The 22,082-nt window shown below is 40.2% G+C and overlaps 1 protein-coding gene across 5 annotated transcripts in view; it reads left to right on the top strand.

Moving 5' to 3' along the window:
• Positions 1-22,082, top strand: part of ndrg3a (ndrg family member 3a) — a 50,684-nt gene that overhangs the window by 19,101 nt on the left and 9,501 nt on the right. For 3 of the 5 annotated variants that reach the window (XM_007565663.2, XM_007565661.2, XM_016678354.1), the window contains exons 2-7: positions 3,820-3,910; positions 7,485-7,517; positions 18,562-18,667; positions 18,797-18,917; positions 19,866-19,928; positions 20,008-20,068. In XM_007565663.2, coding sequence (XP_007565725.1) covers positions 3,854-3,910; positions 7,485-7,517; positions 18,562-18,667; positions 18,797-18,917; positions 19,866-19,928; positions 20,008-20,068 — 441 coding nt within the window. In that variant the 5' untranslated portion in view covers positions 3,820-3,853. Of the gene's footprint in view, positions 1-3,819; positions 3,911-7,484; positions 7,518-12,868; positions 13,284-18,561; positions 18,668-18,796; positions 18,918-19,865; positions 19,929-20,007; positions 20,069-22,082 lie in introns of those variants that run through there. The other 2 variants (XM_007565662.2, XM_007565664.2) reach the window with 2 other exon arrangements.

The following is a 22,082-nucleotide window of genomic DNA, read 5'->3' as shown; positions in this document are numbered from 1 at the left end:
GGTCGAGGCAGACGTGATTGCTTGGCGGCGTCATGGCGGCAGGACCCCTCCTGCTGGAAGTTGGCTCATCAGTCGGCAACCTTGAAAGTTATTCGACACCAGCCCCTCAAGGTTGTTCAGGGAGGATTGGCTCAGGCTCAGGAAGTGATTCTGCTCCGTTCCGGCAGCTGGTTTGGTCCCCAATGCCTGACTGCATTTCCTCACCTTTTGTGAGCTTTAAACAGGAATTACTGTAATTTTGACCATTTAAATTCTGTGAGTTGTGACAGTACAATTTTTCAATGTAATTATCAATAATTGTTCAATTGTGATTGCACTATCTAGTTTATTTTGCTAACAATTCCTACTTAAAACATTTGTTTAGCGTTTAGCTAAAATGCTAATAAAATGGTAAAAATGTTGGTTTAGTTAACGGTTTTCCTCATCCACTGTTAGCAGCCTCCAGCTAAGAACAGTAAGGCAGGTCTTTATGGCTTCCTAAGTCATAGGACTTCGTTTAAAAAGTTTCTTAGTCACAGTACGCATTAAGAGTGTATGACAGCGCTAATGCTAAAGTAAAACCTGCTAGCTAGGCATCAGGGAAAATGTTTACATGCCTCCTAGTTACGGTTGATTTTGACAGGTTTACTCAATTTCAGCAATGCTTAATGCCAAAGTTACAATGTGCTCATATTTTTAGTTTCTTTTTAACCTGGATGATAAACTAGATGAACAATATTATGTAATTAATAGTTAACATTCAATACATGTGGTAGCAGTAGTACATTTAATTGAACAAATACACTTCTATAGCAGTTTGAACAGCTTTGCCAGTGTGCTTGTTTGTGAAAATCACACACAGATAAAACCGATTTTATTTTTAATTTAATGAATAAAACCGATGGACTAATTTCAAAATGTTTCATTTGGGTAGAGTTTAACCACAATTTGAGTAGAAACTGTGTAAACTTTACGGCCAAAAGTCGCTAGCAAGTAAATTAAATTCCAACTGCGTTTTCCACTGTCGTCCGCAAAAAACTAAAATCCGCAGCTAGTTGAGAACCCCTCAAACAACACTTATAACTGCCTATTTTAATAGTTAAAACTATAAATATACCTTAATATGCTCTGATACAGACAGTGAAAGCCATTTTAGCACTGATGCAGAAGGTAGCATCCAAGACTGTGGATATTAGCTTCTCTTTGCTGCTCTTGACTCTACAGCCAGTCAACGACAGGGAAAATAAATGGTGCTCCTGCATTGGCTGCTTTGTAAACTCTAGCCAGTAGCGTTGTGTCTATGTATCTGAGCTTCACAAGCTGCATTTTCTTTCCAATATTGTAAATATGTGAAAGATCGTTAATTTTTCACAAATAATTTATGTTACACAGAAAAATCCATGAATAATGGACCGGCGCGCTCTGGTATACTTAAAACGTAAATCCAAATTTTGAAATGTTCTTATTCAAATAAATTTTCCTAATTAATTCTTTAAATAAACGACTCTTTCAGTCTTTTGTTGACTTTTGTCAACGGGGAATGGACATCAATTTGTCTTCCTAATTAAATGGACGTACAAAACCTCTGCACAATCAGCAGTTCATAAACAAAAGCACAATAGTGTGTATTTAAATTTCTAATGAAAGAATCCATCCATCCATTGTGTAAACGCTTTTATCCTTGGGGTTGGTTATTTCTCTTATTGTACACCCTGGACATTTAGCTATTATTGAACATTACATTCACAGGCTGATGCGCTTGATTAAAATTTCAAAACTTGTTTTATGTCCTTCAGAGTTCCCTTCTGTAGAGCTTTTGACTCTTAATGAAGTGTCGTCTTTCTGTATGAAGACTGTTTTTTTTTCTAAATAACACAAGGTGATCTGACCTCTTCAGGCAGTTTGAGGCACTGACAAAGACCAGGCTTCATGTGCGATCATTTGCAACCTGAGCCAGGTAATCCAACACTACTTCCTGTCCGCCCCTCCTGCAGCCAGGCGAGGCTGAGCTGCAGGCAGCGTTTCAGCAGCTGTCTCGGGGTCGAGGCGGGGTATTTTTTTCTGTCTCTGTTGTTGCTCTATAATCGAGTGCAGGGACAAGCTGCTCCCTTCAAGGAGAAAACAAATGAGGAAGGCTTCGGAGCATCCTGTCGAGTCTGCCCGGTCCGTCTTTGTGTGTTTGCAGCAACACCTGTGTGGGCTGGAAGGATGCCCTTTCCCTCAAGATGTCATCCCTGGCTGTGCTGTCATTATGCAGCTGTGCTGAATCACTTACTATTAATCAGCATGTGGGATGTAAAGATGAAGAGAAACAGGCTGCAGCAAGTGGACACATGAATGCAAATGAGTCGTGTGCTTTTTAAACACTTACCATTGGTTATTTAGTAAGGTACTGAACAGAAAGGCTAATTGACTCGTTTTAATGTAATTTAGACATTCAACCTGCTAGTCTTTTTCTGTTCATTCTGATAAATTAAACACTCATTATGAGTATTTATTAAATTCTACTAAAAATCACATTAGAAATGGTCACCTGTATAAAAAGTCATGTAATTGTTTTGTTTTTGCTTTGCTTTTTGTTGTTGTTGTAAAATGTTATTTAGTTGAGATGAAATTGACCCGCTCACAAACAAGCTTCAACAGTTTTGTTTTTTTGTTTTTTTGTTTGTTTGTTTTTTGCGGTGACATTGCTTAATGCATAAGACAACACATGTGAGATGAGAAGTATTTTTGTTGTTTCTTAAAAGTCTTAAATTAAATTAACGTATTTAAAATCAAGGCCTTAAAATGTCTTAAATTTATAATAAAGTAGGTTGGCCTTCAAATTGTTATTACCCAGGTTTTAAATTTTGTCTTGGCAGAAAAGTTTCATCAAGTATATTGTTGTTGTTGTTGTTGTTTTTTTTTCTTCTCATGGGACTTTTCTATCAGGGAAAAGTTTGAGTGACACTTCTTGTTGTTATGTGACTCGAGACAATTGAGGCTACCGCTAAGTAGCTGCTAATATACCCTTGCCAGCTAGCTAGCTAACATTTATGCGCCTGTCATGGATGGTGGTCAAAGTTTGTACATTTTTCTAGAGATGCAGGTGTTAAGACATTTTAAGACCATTAAAGTTGAAATTTAGGTCTTAAATTTGAGTTTGTAAGACTTGCAGAAACTCTGTTTTCCCACATTGTTTCCTCTCCTAAAGTCCACCTCAATGACTCCAAAAATGAGGAAGAAAAGAGCTTTTAAAGTGGCCTAGTTGAAGTCAGGAAATCTGATTAAGATGTCATAGGATGACCTAAAATAGTCTGCTGAGAAGCCTCCACAGTGGCGGTCACCGGAGTCAGATTCTGATTGATCCCCTTGCAGCTTAAAAGCAACTTAAATGATTCATATGTCTAAATTTGTCAAATGATGCTGATACTTGCTAGTCCTGCTAGATTCATTTATTTTTGTTATTGCCTCTTATTGTCATCATCAGTCCAAATGAGCAATTACCAGAAACTGCTAACAATTAGCAGTTTTTCTACAGATGCAAAAAAAAAAAAAATACAAATTCATACTTTATTCCAACTTTGCTTCTTTTAGTTTGAGAAAACAATGCACACACAAACAGAGTGGCATCTTTAAGAAGAGACGCCTCTTCGTTTGATTCGATTTCCTCCGCATCCTGGATCTTATGCAGAGTGATTACCGTTGAGCTTAAAAATCACATCCAGATGGTTATGTAATGCCTAACAGGTCTAAACCGTGTTGTTGAACAGTGCAGCACTCTCGCTATGCGACGCTCTGCTTTCCTGAATGTTTCATTTTCATTTTGATTTTATTCTCCTTTTGTTTTGTTTTTTTTAGTTCAGCAAGCGCAGAGATTCTCAGCATCAGGAAGATGGACGAGCTGCAGGACGTACAGCTGACCGAGATCAAGCCGCTGCTGACCAGTAAGGTGAGTGGCGAGTCGCAACGAGACGGAAACAAGCTGCTAATGTCACCAGCGCACAGACGGACAGCTGAGATGGAACTCAAGTGTTGTGTGTTGAGCGAAACGGAGCCAAACTCTACGCTAACGAACAGCACTCTCTACAGCTCTGGTCATCAAAGTGAATTATTCATACATGCTCAAAATGTTGGGAGCAAATGTATAGAGCCAGCAAACGGAGGAGGGACGAAAAATGTAGGAGATGAAAGGAAGAGCTTGAGGAAATTCTTATTTTTATTATTCTTTCTAAAAAGGTCGACTAGCCAGCAGAAGGTAAGGGAAAACCCCAAACGGCAGATCAAAGCCGTTCCCGTTTGCTCCGGCTCCCTTTCCCTCCCTGAAGTGTCGTCTCGGCAGCCCATTATCTGATTGGGTGTTTTGTTCCCTCAGCAAACTCAAAGCAGATTGCTCCTCTCACCTCGGAGAGGAGGAGTGTGAGCTGTTCTTCATCTGATCTGAGGGGATCTCACCTCCACAGCGGGGTGTGAAGACCGAGGAGGAGACAACTCCTCCTGGTCATGCTGCATGACAGCAGGAGAAATGCATCAGAAACGCCATTTGAATGGACAACATTGTCACTGACCTCTCACTCCACCTAGTGGTCAATTCATCAAAAAGAGTTTACAGAAGTTTAAGGCAAAGATCAAGATGAAACCTGGATGAATTGTTTGTTTCCTTTAAATATGTCATAAAGTGATTTAACTGAGTTGTTCATGATGCTTCCTGTGTGATCGTATCAAGAAAATAAACCTAGTTGGAAGAATCTCTGTAACCTGAAGACATGGCAAACACACTCCTACTATCTGTCAGGTTTCTTCAAACACTCTGAAATAAGAGATTATTAAGATGACATTAGCAGATGGAGTTAAACTTGTAAACATGGAGAAGATTTCACTCATTTGACATTTTAATGCTACTTTAATTGAGTCAAATTGAAGAAATGTGAATATCAAATATGAGGGTTTCTCTCTATAAAAAAATGAAAACTTTCTTTTTTTTTTTCTTTTTTTTACTTCCTGGTTGTGACGGTCTCCTCCTTTCTCTGATGCACAGTACAAAACGTTGGCTTTCCATCCACAAGATGACTTTTTCTGTCATTTCACAAATGGAATAAAGTTTTTGTTGGCTTCAAAATGAGTTTCAGAAACATCATATTTAAAATCTTTAGAGATGGCCGATATGCAGTCTGGATGTGGGCATTGAACAGGATACCCAATCAGATACAGATGCAACGTCATCAGCAAGCCAAGGTGTACACCCACATATTATTAAACAGTACCAACACAGGGGAGCCCAATTCCCATAAAAAAATGACATAAAAAAATAAACATATATAAATAATTTTTTTCATTTTAAATATGGAACTAACCCTGGAGTGATGGAGCCCTGGATGGGGAGCTGTATCGTTCACATCAAAAACCACAGGTGATGAGTATTAGGGTTGTAAAAATAATAGAAATGGTTAATAATCTAATTAAACATGGCCATGTCGGGTATAATCTATACAAAATGTATAACTCCCTAAAGAAAACCAGTTTTGCTAAAGTGAGATACACTTTTTTTTTTCCTTTTATTTTTTTTTAACTCTAGCTTCACCCAACAGAAACATCAGCTCTCTGTCTGTTCCCTCCCTGCAGATGCTAACCTGGATCAAAACAGAGCTGCTGCTGCTGGAAGTCTTAAACTTTGGTAGCATGGACAGGAGCGGCTCTGCTGCAAAAGGCAAACATTCTGTTCACATATTATTTTGCTAATGAGGCAGATGAATGGGAAGAGCCAAAGGATGGTGGTAATTACGAGAGCAAAACTTTGTCAATAAATATTAAGATTTTATTGGTGCCGTTTTCCTGGAAGCCTGTTTTGACACAGAATTTTTTTCTGTTGTCTTTTCTTTCCTCCCTTCACCAAATTATATAATCTCAGTATCTAGGAATTCATATTTTGAGGGCAGCGTTGGCGAGAAGAAAAGTGTCCATCTTAGACGAAACATATTATCTTTTTGACTTTCTTCTACATACGATATGTTTTTGGGAAGACGACAGTAAGCTCTCTATTGCGTCTAAACCGTACTGGTAACACCTGGAGCGAATCCCAGTATAGTTTTCTCTGCCGCCTGCTGCCCACTCGCAGCGCTCTGGCCGGTAGCTCTGGCTTCAGGAAGCTGCACAGTGAATGAAAACGTTGCCAACAGGAACAAAACAATGAAATGCTCTGGTTTTATTTGTTACGTTTAGCGGAAACATCCTTTATGCTGTTGGGGGAGAATATATTGTGCATTTCCCTTTCCTTCAGTGCTTTGAAAGGCGTTATGTGTATGATAATAAGTATCTGCAGTGTTGCTGCAGATATTTTTAGTGTTCTCTGCAAAGTCCACACCTACTGGGAGGTATTCTCTCCTAGATGCTCCCTGCTCCTAATTCATCCTGTTTGGAGTCGGTCCTTTCACTGTTTGGGTTTAAATCTGAGCTGCTGTTGTCCCAGTTTTAACAATTTAGGTTAACGATCAAAAGTACAAAGACCGAATGAAGAGTACAAAAAAAAAACCACATGCAATATATTCCATAATGCCGATATTTATTTAGGTTGAAGGTGAATTGCAGTTTTTTGCGCTGATCTGCTGATTCTGATTTGGCCAAATGCCGATTTATTTTTCTTCTAATGATTTATATTTATTGCTTAAATATAAATCATTAAAGCTGGGTGACCATTGTTAATCGCACACATGCAGATGTGAGCTGGTGGGCGGGTTTGTCGGGATGAGAACGGTTCCTCATGCACGTATCGGCCGATCTCCCAAAATGAAAGTAATCTGGATCAATTTGTCTGTTGGCCGATTTATTGGTGCATTTCGATTTTTAAAGCTAAAAAGGATAAAAATCAAAACAAAACAAACTTAAGTACATCCTATAATCTAGTACCTTTTAGAACCAGCTTTAGTAGCAGTCTCATGCCATTGTAGAGATTTGGCAATCTCCAAATGTCCACAATTGTGAAGAATCTCGAATTCTCCACAATTCATTGAATTGTTGACACTTAAGCTTTATTAAGTTTACGTGTCTTAAACTTAATAAAGGTTTAATCCTAATAAAACTTCATTATGATGCTTTGTACAATCCAGTTTATACCAAGCTTCTTCTGTCCTCACATTTGACTCTTAAATTCTTCCGTACACAGACGGGCCATGGTGGATCCAGTGACTGAAAGGTTCCCAGGTCCTTTGGCTGGAAAAACTGACAATATTTTTCCACTTATGAATAATTGTGTCGAGCTTGAGCAAGAGTTCAAGTTGTTTGGAAATGGTGTCATAATTCTTCCTGGACAAATTTGCAGCAACAGCTTCTTGTTTTTACCACAGTGTGTGATCTGCGACTGGATTCACATCATTTTAGAATCAGATTGTTTTATTTCATAAAGCCCTGGAGTTCATGCCTCCTTTATGCGAGCATTTCACAGACCTAGTGAGAATCAGCTCACCTCGCCAAATGCCTCAGATATGAGAACGCCGCACATTTAAAGTTTCCTCTTTTTGCTTTTCTTGCAGAACGCGCGGAACTTTCAAGATTTCGACTGCCAGGTGAGTGCTGCTCTCCCCGCCATTAATTATGTCCTGAGCGGATGCTGTGAGGCTTTTTGGGTAGGAGGGGTTAAGGACTGTATCCTCGGCTTCCCTGTTATACTGAAAGTGTGTTTGTGTGTGTTTGTTCATCCCAGTGTCGGAGAAGTACGGCTTGTTTGTCTTTTTATGGATAAATCAGTCTTTGTATCCCACCTTTGCTTTTTGTCCAGCTTTCTGAAAACTGCAGCAAATAAAACTAACAAAACAAATGCTACCGCTTCTTATTAGCACCTGTGGGTCTCCTGGGTGTAAGGTTTAATATTTAATAAATGCTGTTTTGGTGTGACTGACTGAAGCATAATGCTAAAGATTGTTATAGCTGTTGAATAACTGTGAAGCTCAGATCATGTTTATCTACCGTGGTTTGCTCTACGGCTGGATTCTGCAGTAGCTAAACTGCACTTTAACAAAATAAAAATAAATCACATATCCAGTAATCCTCAACATGAATGTGATGGGAAATTGTCACTGCTTGACAACACTGTCTAAATCCACTTGTTATAAGAGTGTCGTATAACTGGATAAAGTCATAATCCTATAAAATTAATCTTACATGTTGGCACTTTAAAGTTTCTATGGCAGATTTTGAAGGGATTACAGGGACACGCATATAAAATCAGTGAGATAATCAATCAACAGAAAACATTGTTATGCTACATTGGTTCACATTCAGAAACATTTGAAGGGCAATTGTCATGCATATGGTGTTTGATTTATTTCTGCCCTGGATTTACTAAGCAAATTACGTCAAATACACTCAGGCAAAAATCATGTCCGGATGGAAACTATTTGTATTTAAGTTTTGGTTTCTGCTTTGTAACTTTATTATTGTTGTTCTTGTTATTAACATTTCTTCACTTTACTGCATTCCTGTGAGCTTTAAGAACCAATCAGAGACGTCACGCTGGAACATTTCAAAACCAATTATGAAATATGTCATCTCTCTAATTCATATTGTGATATAAAGTATGAATTAAAGCTATAATATGTCTGCACAAACCCAATCCAGACGATTTAATTGCATATAAAATGTATTTACTGAATAAGTATGCACACCTCATTAGAAGAGAGGATAAGTTCCACCAGCAGCAAACGCCAGACTATTTTTAGGCGAGCAATCTGCATAACACAAATGGCTCTGGTCGATGATGAGGCGACACTGTTTGTTCTTTCTCTAATTTACATAAATATACATTATTATGCATGAGGGCAAACGGGACCAGATCTGCCTTTGCATCTTAGATTTAGAGTTTGGAGGAATATTTAAACCCAAGTTTGCAGACATTTAGCACATTCAAACAGCTTTATGGATTTGCTCTTGACTGGTTGTGCTGCTCAGTGATCATAATAAAGTGGGTAAAGTATCTCCCCCCTCACCTCTCGCTCTCCTTTTTTTTTTCTTGTTTTGAAGCCACGCCTCTTCCTATCATCCCACCAGAGCTAAATATAGCAGCTGCAGGAAGGGTACTAGTACTTCAGGTAGAGCAGATGGTATACGTTCTCTTCAGACTTGATCCTTTTCTGCTGTTACTAATAAAGTCGTGTTCATATATCCCTGCTGCCCAATTACTGAATATAAAACGTCTTTCCCATCACTGTTTTCTGTTATCTGTTCGGTTGAAGTTATGCAGCTGTAAGCTGCAGAAAATCTGTGCCAGGATTTCTGTTGCCAGCATGGAGGCGGGCTTAAACAAGTTTGACCTTAATTCCTTGGTTGCCGTTTTGAGCTCAGACTACCACATTTATCAGTCACTATAAAAGAACGACACACAATCCTTACACAAAGGACTCTTTAAAGTCTATATTATTTTTTTATTAAAAAATCAGGACATAAGCAGCTTTAATTGCCTTAGGGGTAGCCATCTTTGGACTACGTCCTGGATGAAAACAGGAATCAGTTGGACCATTTCTCCCAACACATCCTCATGCAGCAGCGTATTTTTGCAGCTGTTTGCGGGTTCAATTCTCGCAGCAGTCTGTGTTTTTCAGAACAAATAACATGCAAGCTACTGCTTTTTTATGTGGAGACGTCCAAATTAGGACCTGCAGTTTCACGGTTTATATTAAGACGAAGAAAAAATAGGCATAAGCATTACGCAGCATAATTTTACATCTATACACTAAGCATGCCACTGCGCCATCACTCTGAGCAGCTGGAAATCAATCCACCTGCTGCTACAGCTCCCCCCGCAGGCTGCCCGTTAACACTGCATCCCTGTGCACCACACAGCGTCGTGACTATAATGACTTCGTGCGTTGCTTGTGACAGTGTGCCACACTGAGGATGGAGGTTTGAGTCAGACCCATGTGAAAGAGTGTTTTAAAGTGTAGGCGTCAGCATACAGAGTCGCCTCATGGGCTGAAAATGACTAAAACAGCTGAGTGTGCTCTTATGCTCTTATTCCCTGAAGCGTCTGCTCAAGGCCGTTTTTATGACCTGTTTCTTTGCTTTCTTTTCTTTTTTTTTCTAAATCTGTTTGACTTTAATTATAAACCATAGATTTGCATACTTAGTATAATTTAGCGTCTTTCCTTTGAGCACTGTCGTTTCGACATAATGCAGGTTGCTGCTCAGGATTGTTAACGTCATAGAAATGCCCAGCAGAGGGCAACATCAGCCTGTCTGTTCCTTTGAGACTGGTTTGCTTTGACTTTCCTCTTTGCAGCTTTTACTGAAGGATAGTCCTTATGAGAGTTGTGATAGTCTTAAAGAGTGCATGCATTCAGTAGCATTCCCTGCAAATGTATGGTTGCCTTTATAACTGCAAACTTTAATGCATTTTTGGAAGCATTATAATTAATAAAGCTCTGGTAAAAAAAAAAATGTAAGAGCCCACTGCATTGAACCACATTGAAAACCTCCTGTTTATTCCACCAAATATTGGTTTCTGAACTCTTCATGAGTTAAAACGTTAGTATTGTTGTTTCTAAATCAATATTAGCTTGTTTTCTTTGTATTATTTGAGGTCTGAAAGCGCTGCATCTTTTTTGTTATTTTGTTAATTTCTCATTTTCTGCAAATAAATACAACATTTTTGCTTGGAATTTTGGAGACATGTTGTCAGTAGTTCATAGAATAAAACAACAATGTTCATTCTACTTAAACGCATACCTATATAGAGTAAAATCAGACAAACTGATCATTTTGCAGTGGTCTCTTCATTTTTTTTCCAGAGCTGTATTCTCATAAAAATGCTTTGATCTCAGTCGTTCCCTCTGGATTTATATTGTTCTGCTGGCAGGAGATCCTCCTCCCAGATCTCAAGTCTTTTGCAGAGTCGAACTTTTTTCTCAGGACTGCAATGTTCTGAGCTCCATCCATTCTGTAAATAAAAATAAAAACATTCCTAATAATTATAATGCTCTCACTGACTTGCTTTACTGGACATGGTACATTTACATTGATGTGGAATTATTTTTCCACCTTGCATATCGTTTTGCATAGAGAGCAGAGATCTCAGTGAAGGGCTCCTTATCCATGGGTAAGTTACCCTCGACCTACCTGGTCCTCGTGTTCATTGGTCTTCCTGATGCTGTTTGTTTATCAAATCTCTGAGGCCTTCCAGTAATTTCTGTATTTACACTAGACTCCATTTACTTATTAAATGATTTCTTAAAGGGGCAGTGTTGCGTATTTTCTAGGTACAATTTTATAGCACAATCAAGTAACTGTTGCCTTCAGTTGTTATTAAATACTGTATATCAAAGACGTAATAGAAATATGACTTTGCATTGTAGCTGCGTCGGAGTCACCAGCGTGGAGCTTTCGGTAAATAGGCGGCGATTTCTCAAACATGCACGAGTGACTCAAAGCAACACACTTTGTACATTTTTGATGAGTGAATAACATTTTAGCACGATATAAAGCTCAAAAAAATTATTTTGCATAATCTCACCCCCGCTTTCCCTTTAAGACAGCCGGTTGCACTAGATTTCATTTTGGTGTGTCGGAGTAAAGGGAGTTGAAATGTAAGACACGCTACTCAGATTTTGTATTGTAAACAGAAAATGAAAACCGCACATCATCTTCATTTTGCTTATCTATCGCGATTCCAACATAACCCATTGAAGTTTGTGGCTTTAATTCAAGAACACGTAGAAGGTTCAAGAGCAAGAATACTTTAGCTGGGTACTGTATGCTGATTTATAGATGGATGGAAAGCTGCAGTGCATTGCTTAACGCAAACCTGAGCAGCTTCGTGTGAATCTATAAAACCTCCCACTGCGGAGTTATGCTTAGACCCTGATGACTCACTGTATGATAAAGTGACACAAGAAAAGGTTCCTTCTATGTTTTAATCACTTAACTGCGACACCACTGACTATAAAGCATATCGTGACACAAATCCATTGTGTTGACACACACTACCTTTGTGCAGTTTGACATATTTTCTGCTACGGAAAGCCTATACCATCTACATTCATCAGGAACAAAGAGGCCAGCATTAAAATGTTTGAAACACAACATCCACATATAGTTCCTATGTGTTAAATTACTGTACATGTTCATACTCTGTGTGAACAGCCCCCTCTATGGGTCAGGACCGTGAGAAGATGTAGAAACTGCAGTCTACAACCTAACATGCTAATACACTGACGGACCAATAAAACCCATTTTTTGCTTTTTAAATCTCACCTGCTGCGCTGCGTCTGATTGGCTGAGGCGAGCAGCCTGTCTCAGACGGAGGTGTGACGCCATGCCCTGCTAGCTGCTGTGCAGCGACAGAGGAGAGATCCATAAACTGTGTGGATCAGGTGACTAAGCAGGAAGTTTAGAGGACAAAAAAAACCCCTCATCGTTCTGGAGATGAAATAAGAGGCTTCTTGTTTCCTTTTTCTGGTCTATGAGAGAAGCACTTATGGATGTTTGTAACAGTGTTGTGTGAAATCAGTGTTCAACTCCCTCTTATTAATCTGGAGGTCATTAAGTGGGTCCTTCAGGATTAGGTTTAGGGTTAGGGTTAAGGTCATTCTTATCTCTCCCGGTGGCAGCTATGGAATCTTGTTCGGCCATTTTGCTGACGCTGAAAATGACCCCAAGGGCCAGCAGTCAAAGTCGGCCTCCTCCCTGCCTCTCCTCTCCTCTTTATCCATAGCACACAGTGATGTCAGCAGCCTATCCGTATTCCTGGACTGCTTTTTGCATCCCGTGGACCCCGTCACCCCTCTCCCACTCTGCTATCCTCCTCCTCCTCCTGATGCTCCTCAAAGTCCCTCCCTCTCCCACCAACCCACCTGACCCTCCGCAGTCCAATTAGACGCAGCATTGGCTGAATGCATGATCGCGCTGTGACTACCAAACACAAGCTGCAGTCTCACTCTCCTACTCGTCTGTCTCCTTTCCTGCTCTCTTTTCCCACCACTTCCCCGTCTCTCTCTCTCTCTCTCTCTCTCAGTCTTTCTGCCTCTCAGTTGCCCTCCCTCCTCCTTGTTTTCATTCAAGTTGTTTACCCGTGTCCTCCTCGCCTCGCACTCTTCTGTCTGTCTCCCTTGTCGCTGGTGTTGCTGCTGCTGCTGATCATCTGGCAGCCTCACCCCACATCCCTCCCATCCAACCAAAACCTCCTCCTCTTCCTCCTCCTCTGCCTCCCCCTTCTGGGTTTGGAGATCTTAAGAGCCGCTCAGCACACGCTTCCGCATAGCATAACACTCGGCTCCTGCATTGGGTAAAACATGTCAACCGTCCTGGACCTGGAGCAGATTTCGTATGCTGGAAATGATGCGGTGAGTGACTAATGCGTCCGACTGGAGAGCCTGGCTAGGTCTTTAGAGGAGAGGCGTTATTCTGCACTTTTTCAATAGACTGACTGTTGTTAGCTCAATGGGTCTGTTCTGGATTGCTGGTAGAATAAGGGGAACATCTGCCAGGTGTGTGTGTGCGCACCCACAGGTCACACAGCACCCAAACTTGCTCAGGGTGTGGTGACGATACGAAAGATGCCCACGGTGTCTGTGTGTACATGTGTGTCGCTGCAGATGAACGTGTTCTGCAAACGCCTGTGGTGCGCCCATGCATTGTGTTCCTTATTCATCCATCACTCACTAAAAAGAGGCAGTGGGAGGGAGGTCACTCACCCCCCAACGCACGGCATGGCAACAATACGTTAAAAACATCTGCTGCTGCTTCACCCCTCCCTGCAGAGTCCTTGAGTTTGTAGCTCCAGCCCGCCGTTTGGATGTGACACATGCGAGTAGCATGGGGGGGCTGCAGGGAGGGGAGGGCCACCGTATCGCTGGGGGAATATGCACATGGATGTTTGTATGTGCATGGAGGGGTTTAGTGGCTCACACCCGAGACTGCCGTCGTTTTTAGCTGGAGGAGGAAACAAGAGTGCAGGTATTGATCGACCGAGGCGTTGCGGGAAGATGATGAGGGTGGCATCTCTGTTTTGCACCTTTTTTTTTTTTTTTTTTTTTTTTTTTTTTTAGAAAGCGAATCATTTGTTACCTTTTCACACTTGTGCACATGCTGATACTCATATTTTAAGCGCAGATGTTTCCCTGATATTCCCACAACCCGCCCAAAGCGGGCAGGAATAGATGCTAACGCCCTTCCCTTCCCATTTTATAGCTCTATGCGTTGAATCACAATCGTCAGTCAGATATCGATGTGTGCAATATCCCAAAGGACAGCTGGGATGCAATAACTTTAGTAGTCATTATGTCTCCTATCAAACGCCCCTTACTAATAACTTATTCAACCAGTAGGGGTGGGAGATGAGGAATTTCATCACAAACTTTGATATTCATTACAGTGACAATAAAATTCAATCAAATGTTTATTTGGTTGCAAATATGCCACTCCATACAGTCTCAGACTCAAACAACAAACACTGCTATAAATCTAAAATTTTATCAGATGGCTGCTTTTCTACACCAATTACGTTAAATAGTGCAACTGTACTGCAGAGTCATAATTCAGTCGTTTTGAACAGCAGACACTGGAAGAATAGTTTGAATTGGATGGACTCCTGCTGCTGATTTTACCCACAACTGACCTGGATCTTAATGGTAGAGAGGCTAAAGCTCAGGGAGAATGGTAGAGACATCATGATGGGAAAGGTACAACTAAGGGAGTTGCATGTTGGCTTAATCTGAATCGATGTCATCGTCACAACATTCAAATTAATATTGCAGTGACACATTTGTCCGGTTTTGTGCAGGCCATGTCTACAACCTACACATGTACCGATCAACATTGGTACATGAGATTGATCGGTAAGAGAAATTCAAGCGAGGTAGTTTTTCCTCGTTCAGGCAGAAAATTCAGTATTTGTGCCTCTACACTAATTCTCAAACCGGGATGGTCATGTAATTTCTTTATTTTCTGTTTGATTAGAAATGTTTACCTCCATCAAAGAGCCTGCAACACATTTGTTTTTCTTTTTGTGCAGTTGCTCAAGTAAAACAAGATCTGAATTGGTCATAATCAAAACAAATTTTAAATCTTTGTCAGCCTGGAAAAATCTGGATAAAAGCTCACACACAGTAGATCCAGATAATTACAGCATTCACTGCTATTAGGATAAAAAAAAATTCTAGTACAAAGAAAATCAGCCTGTTCAACGCTGATTGGTTTGTCTCTACTAAGAACTTATCCAAGCACTCATGTTTATATGTTTAAAAGCGTGACGAGAGATTTGAAAAGTGAATCAATAACACTTTTAGCCCAACAGAAATCTCTTCCTCTCCTTTCCTCCTTCTCCATGATAGCTGGAGCAGACATGAGAAATTAAAGCGACGCAGCCCTTTCTGTTTTAAGGCACTCTCCCTCAGCCAGCCTCTTGACTTGTCTCTGCCACGGCTTTCATGCTCTACTTCCCTCCATCTACGTCCAGTCTGTCCCTTGATCCGTCTAACCCATCGTCACCCCGGTTCCCCCCGCGGACCTTTTCATTTCATGTCAGCAGTGGGAATGCATGTGCCTGCTCTCTCTGGCACACACACACACACACACACACACCAAAGAAGACAGGCGTTTTAGCAAAGTATATTTGTGGACTTGTCCTTGACTCTGTCCTTGTCTGGAAATGAAAATCTGCTGCAGCACGGCCGTTGAGACGGTCTTTCCATCTACAGCTGGTTGTTTTTCTGCACTACCTCGAGCGAAGGCTCCACACGAAGGCGGGAGTTCCTCCATCAGGGTTTATTTGGTCTCGCCATGAGAAGTAGAGTTCATCATCGGTTCATTTGCCACACATTTCTAGGGCTGAAGCCAATGATTGGTTTTGAAATGATTATTCTGACGGTTTATTGATTAATCGGATAAAATATTTTTCATTTACCCATTTAAGTATTTTTTAAAAACTATTAGAAGTCCATTAAAATAAGCAAGTAAACAAGTACTTCATTTTTAAAATAAAAAATGCAACAACAGCATTCCTTTAGTGTTTGCTTGGCTTGTATCAAAGGATGCAGCTTAAAAATAGTTTAAATATTATGAAAAGCTCAGCCCTTGATACTTAACTTTTCATCAGTAAAAATAAACCAATGATCAATTGGTTTATCTTTTGATGAATCAATTATTAATTGGGTGGAAAAACTAAAACTAGCTAATGTTTTAGCTAACTTAGCTATAACACCTGAGGAGTTTTGGGTTGAACATATTTACAAAGTGTTTTTTATTATTTTAAATGCAAAATGTGTATGTTTGTTTTTTCCACCATTTTGGCTGAATTGCTGTTTTTAATATGTTCTTCTTTCTGCTAGTGGCTTTCTTTTGTAGTTTGTATTCTCCAGTTAACATTAAATCGATTACTAATTATCCATCCATCCATTTTCTTTACACCCTTGTCCCTTACTAATTAGTTGATTATTATTTCAACAATCGATTCATCATGATTAATCGATAATCGTTTCAGCCCTACACATTTCTGATACTGCGGTGCAGTTTTAATGTTTGCCCGAACCTGTGCGGTTCAGGAAAACGGCACCGACAGGATCAACTCCTCCTCCTCCCCTTCTTCTTCTTGTGTTGCTGTGTCCGTTATACTCAGCGGATCCGAACGATTACAGCGGCCGCCGGCCTCAGGATTAGCCTCCATCTAATCTGAAGTGTTTACAACACATGCGCTTCTCCCAATGCTGCTGGGAGTTCACGGAGAAGCAGGGCCGACGTTCGATCTGTTGTCCTTAATGTGGATTTTTCATTCGCTCCGGCTTTCTCGCTCCATTATTGATGACCAGTGGGGCCTGGAGACCGGGGCGGCGGCCCCGCCTGCTGCTCTGTGCGGCTCACACGCCCTCACAGATGTATGGAGCCGCATCACGCAGAGCATTGTTTGCAGCGCCGCATCATGCTGACCTTGAGGAATTTGTTTGTTGGGATATGATGAGTTTGTGAATCACAAAGTTGGCCTGGAAAGTGGCAGCTTTTTTTTCTCCCACTTCCTGTAATTTCTCTCTGAATTGCATCAACTCAGTCAATGCTTTGATTGTTTGTTGCTGTGCAAATACCACACTTTAGTAATTTTTTTAATCATCCGATATACAAACGTGGGGCTTTCTGGTTAATGGTGAAGAAATAATAATAAATTGATAAAAATGCTGGGATGTGCTTTCTGAATTTCATTATGCTTCTCTTTGCTTCTTCTTCTCATTGGTCCAAAGCACACCATGCTGAAATTTTTGCAGAGTCATCCGGGTGAAAGCGGATTCAGAGTCCTGAACAATAATGCTGCTTTTTTCTCTTTCCCTTTTTAACCAAATGAAAAGGGTTCTGCAGCCTGCCCTATTCACTGCTTTGTTTCTTCAAGGGCTCAGGACTGAAAAGACGCATGCTTTGCATACCCAATTTATAAACTTTAAAGTGTCCTTGTGGACACACTAATACAATGAGTGTGTTAGAAATAACCTGTCAACAGTTTAAGGACTGCAAAACATTAAGCAACAAATAGTATGTAGTAATTAACCCAGTGTTACTACATTTAAATTTCTACTTGAATAGTTTAGTTTAGCCTTGAAACTTCACGCTCATCTCTGGAGATACGTTTCCTTCTGCATCGATAAAGAAACTGCAGCTGTTATTATCTACGACTATTGAGTTAAAACCAACACAGTTTGGGTGGTGTGGCCAATCAAGTCCCTGGTCAAAAATGAAAGTCTTCTGGTCTGAGTTGATTTTATCACATTAGGGTTATGGACTTGACTTAATGGTCAAGTCCATTAAGTCAACAGACTTAATGGACTTGACCATTAAGTCTGCTTTAACCAATAACATGGTTAGAGCAGCTCCTTTCTACCCTCAATATGATCAACGAGTAATAACTTAAAATACTAAAATATTAATATTTGGGTCAAACTAAATCACATTTGTTTTTGTTTTACTTCAGTTTGCATTTAAATCTATTGTTGATTAAATTTAATGCATATTTGGTAAAACTATTGGAGTAATACAACTAATAAACGGCAAAAAAAATCCTATAATATAAATAATTACAGCTTCTTACCGTGTCCATATTAAATGTCTGACTCTTTGGTCAGTGTGTGTGAAACATGGCTAGTACTAGCTTGTGCTAATAAATTAGCAGCTAAAAGGCTAAAGCAAGCTTAAATTAACAAATTGGTTTCCTTATGTGAAGAAAAGTTACACAAATTATGTTATGTTTTTAACATAAGCCGCTGAAATGAACATTGTTATTCAGCATCATTTTACATTTTACTATTGCTTATGCTGTCTTGGACAACAGGTTGAGTGATATCTCATCCAAAGTGGCGCTTTTTAATCTCCTCTCTAACCCAGCTTGCTGGTTCTCGGTGGTTAGACGACTCTCCCAACAAAGTAAATCCATCATTTGGGTTAAGGAAACAACCCAGCTATTATTTATTAGTAGCTTCTTCCTCAGGAAACATTATATGCCTTCTTTTGCTGTTCATGTTCATCTGAGAGGTTTCTGTTGTAACTTAGCTCGTTAGTAAAAGAAAACTAGAATCTGCCTATCTATCTCCTGAAGGCATTACACCTTTCATCCTCAGCTCATGTTTTTCCTCTCCTTGGTTGCAGGAACATGACATTGAGACTCCTCACGGCGTTCTCCATGTGACGATGCGAGGCGTTCCCAAGGGCAACAGGCCCGTCATCCTCACCTATCACGACATCGGACTCAACCGTGAGTCAGCCAAAAAAATATGTTCGCCCATGTCCCACACTCCTGGATGAATGACACGGTTTAGTGAGTATTTTTTTGTATTATTTGTAAGTTGTCTCCATCTTGTTTGCCTCTTTTTTTTTTTTTTAGACAAGTCCTGCTTCAACACCCTGTTCAACTATGAGGACATGCAGGAGATCACCCAGCACTTTGCTGTGGTCCATGTGGACGCGCCCGGCCAGCAGGAGGGTGCGCCTCCCTTCCCCAGCGGGTGAGTGGCGCTCTCCTTTAACACATTCATTTCAGAGCTGGTGCTGACACAGCAGGTTCATTTGCTAATGGAAACGTTTTCACTGGTCATTTGTTTTTCAAATCGAACTTCCTTGAACGTATAAATCTATAATGATCTCAATTTTTCTGATTAACTGAAAGATAAGAAAATGTACGGGGTTTAGAAACTGCTTGTATTTCATGAACCTTTTAAAAATATTGTCACATTACAGCCGTGACGTTCAGTGTATTTAACTATGGTTTTGCATGATGGACTTGCACAAGGTGGTGCACAGCTGGAAAGTGGAAAAAAGTATTTGTAGATTTTCAAAAAGAGAAAACTATATACAAATATATTTATACTCTAATGCCACTAAACATAATCCAGGGCAACTAATTACCTCCTGTTCAAATCTGTTCTAAGCATACAGCCTGAGCTGCAGTGGAATGCTTTAGATGTGCGTGTGTGAGAATGACCAGTTGAAAACAATATATAACTCTCCTTTTCCACTTCTCAGTTATTCACCACTTTGTGTTGGCCCTTCAGTCAAAATCTAAATACAATCTGTTCAGGTTTGAGTCTGAAAAAATGACAGGATGTAAAAATTGTCAGTGCACAAACACTTTTACATGATAGTATAAATTAGGGATGCATCGATATAAAGATTTGTGCCAATATTGATATCCAATAATAATATTGTCATTATGGGTGATACTCGATATTTACTGTTATTTTTGTCCGATACGATGTTGGTGCTGAAATATCACATAGCCAATACTGATATTAATTCTGATATATTGTGTGGCCGATGTCAATATTAGTGCCAATATATTATACATCCAATAACGATACCAATATCCATATGGATGCAGCTATATCAAGTGGTTGATACCGATGTTGGTGCTGATATATCGTATATCAATTACATGACCTCTGACCTGTCTACAGTTACCATTACCCTACCATGGACGAGCTGGCTGAAATGCTGCCCTCTGTGATGACTCAGCTGAAGTGAGCATCTTTCCTGCTGTTTGCTGGTTAATGTTTTTTTTTTTGTCTGAATCACTACAGCATCTGTTTGTTTCTGTAGGGTCAACAGTGTGATCGGCATCGGTGTAGGAGCTGGAGCTTACGTCCTCACCCGCTTTGCAGTGAGTCCTCCACATTGGTGCTTTTTATTTCTCCTGGTGTGCAACGTAGATTCCCCCTGGCACCGTTTCCCAGGAGTTTTTTTGACCACACAGCTTGTAACATGAAAGCCTCTTATTGAACCCACACAGGACATCGGGTTCCTGTTGTGGTGCCAGTCACCCCGGGATGAATCACCTTTAAGATTCCCTCCTTTTTCATGCGTCTTGTTTCTGCGCTCGCTTAACAAAGCTAAAATAAGCACAATCTAGAAGAAAGCTCTGGAGAAGAGAGGAAGTACTGACAGATTAATAATGAAACGGGAGGCTGGTAATACAGGGAGGTGAAGAGATGGAAAAATAGCAGCGGTCTCTCCAAGGACAGTCTGCTCCGGTTTAAAACTCAAGTGGAAACATTGATTGTGAAATATGTTTGGCTTTAACAGGCCGGAAAGAGAATCTTGTTTACCCGGGATGGGCAGAGCGGCTCACGCTGCACTGCATTCATATTTTGGCCAAACGCAGCATCTGCAGCATCTGCTCAATATTAAGCAAGATAAGGTCCTGTGTTTCCCCAGACAGCCTCTGTCTGCCTTCAGGCCTTTTTAAATCCACTCGCCTGCATTTAGAGTCCCAGCACTCTCTGTTGAATCACATTTCAGCTTCATTTGAACTGACAGATGTGCTTTATTTTTTTATAGGTTTTATCTGTGTCTTCATATGAGCATGAAATTCTTATGTTTTTCCATTTTCTTCATGTTCTCAGGCCTTCGTTAACAACTTTAAAAACATATTTATTTTCCCCAAGCTGTAACCCGACACTCAATTGTAAAAATAAGCAATTGGTACCAATTCTGAAGAAGCAATTGGCACTTATAGCTTCCAAAAATGTTTTTCTTAAACTGCTTTTGAGCTTGTAGCTGATGATGGCGATAGTCCTTTCAACTTCTAAAACAGAGTAATATTTAGAAAAGCATGAAGGTAAAAGGCAACCAGCCAATAGCGCAGACAAAGGTAGTGGAGAGTGATGATTTACTGAATTAATTATTCATTGCCACCCAAGATAAAATTAGAGATGGCAAAGTCTCTAGCTTGTTTATAAGGCAGCGATTTGTTCAGTGAGGAGGAAAAAGTCAAGAGATATTTTGGCTGAGAGCAGCAGCCTGGATACCCAAGCAACCGGTACTCTACCCAGTGAATTAAAAGCATTCTGTGAAGAGCCCAAATTGTCTGAAAGTTGCTGAATGTAGTGAATGACTGCTTGTAGCGGATATGTTGATAGTAATTTCAACTTCTAAAACTGAGTAATATTTTTTTTAAAAAGCATGAAGAAAGAAGACAACCAGCTAAATGTGCAGACAAAGGTAGTGAAGAGCGGTAGCACAAAGGTAGTGCAGACAAAGGTATCACTGCTTGTGATTAAAAACATCTCATTCAAAAATTAAAATTCTGGCAGCTTTCTGGTTAGACATTTGTATTTCTGCTGGTTCTGACCAGCATTTTTACTCTTATCCACCCATGCATGCATCAGCGCATTCCTCCCAGTAGTTGTCAGTGGTAGTGGTTCTGCAAAACATGGTAGAAGTGAATGGAAGCAGCTGGAAATTCCGCTTTTCAGTCCCCATTTAATTTGAGAGGGTTTAGCTTTATACATACATCAGCATTTAGTTTTTCTCACATGTTGTTTTTCAACAAGTCAATTCTAGATAATACCACACATGTAGTGGATAGACCTGAAGATAAAATACTAAGATACAGTCAGATGGTCTCTCATTTATTGGTCTCTAGGAAACATTTAGTACCGACTGCCGCTATTAGTGCAGGATAACATGCATAGGAAATGCACAGCCTGTTATTTATCATGTCATCCACAGAGTGACAGAAGACGCATGCAAAATGAAAATAAATAATTTTCTTTTCGAGACAGTTTGTACCCACAAACAACACCTCTGACCTCAGTGGCCTGCTGGCTGACGTACAACTACAACTGTGTGTCCTTGCCACAACATGAACTGTGTGTTGGGCTTGTCCCCTTAAC

The sequence above is a fragment of the Poecilia formosa genome, unplaced genomic scaffold (assembly GCF_000485575.1).
Source record: "Poecilia formosa unplaced genomic scaffold, Poecilia_formosa-5.1.2 Scaffold181, whole genome shotgun sequence".
Lineage (NCBI taxonomy): Eukaryota > Metazoa > Chordata > Actinopteri > Cyprinodontiformes > Poeciliidae > Poecilia > Poecilia formosa.
The sequence above is the reverse complement of the archived record's forward strand: the minus strand, read 5'-3'. Positions and strand labels throughout refer to the sequence as shown.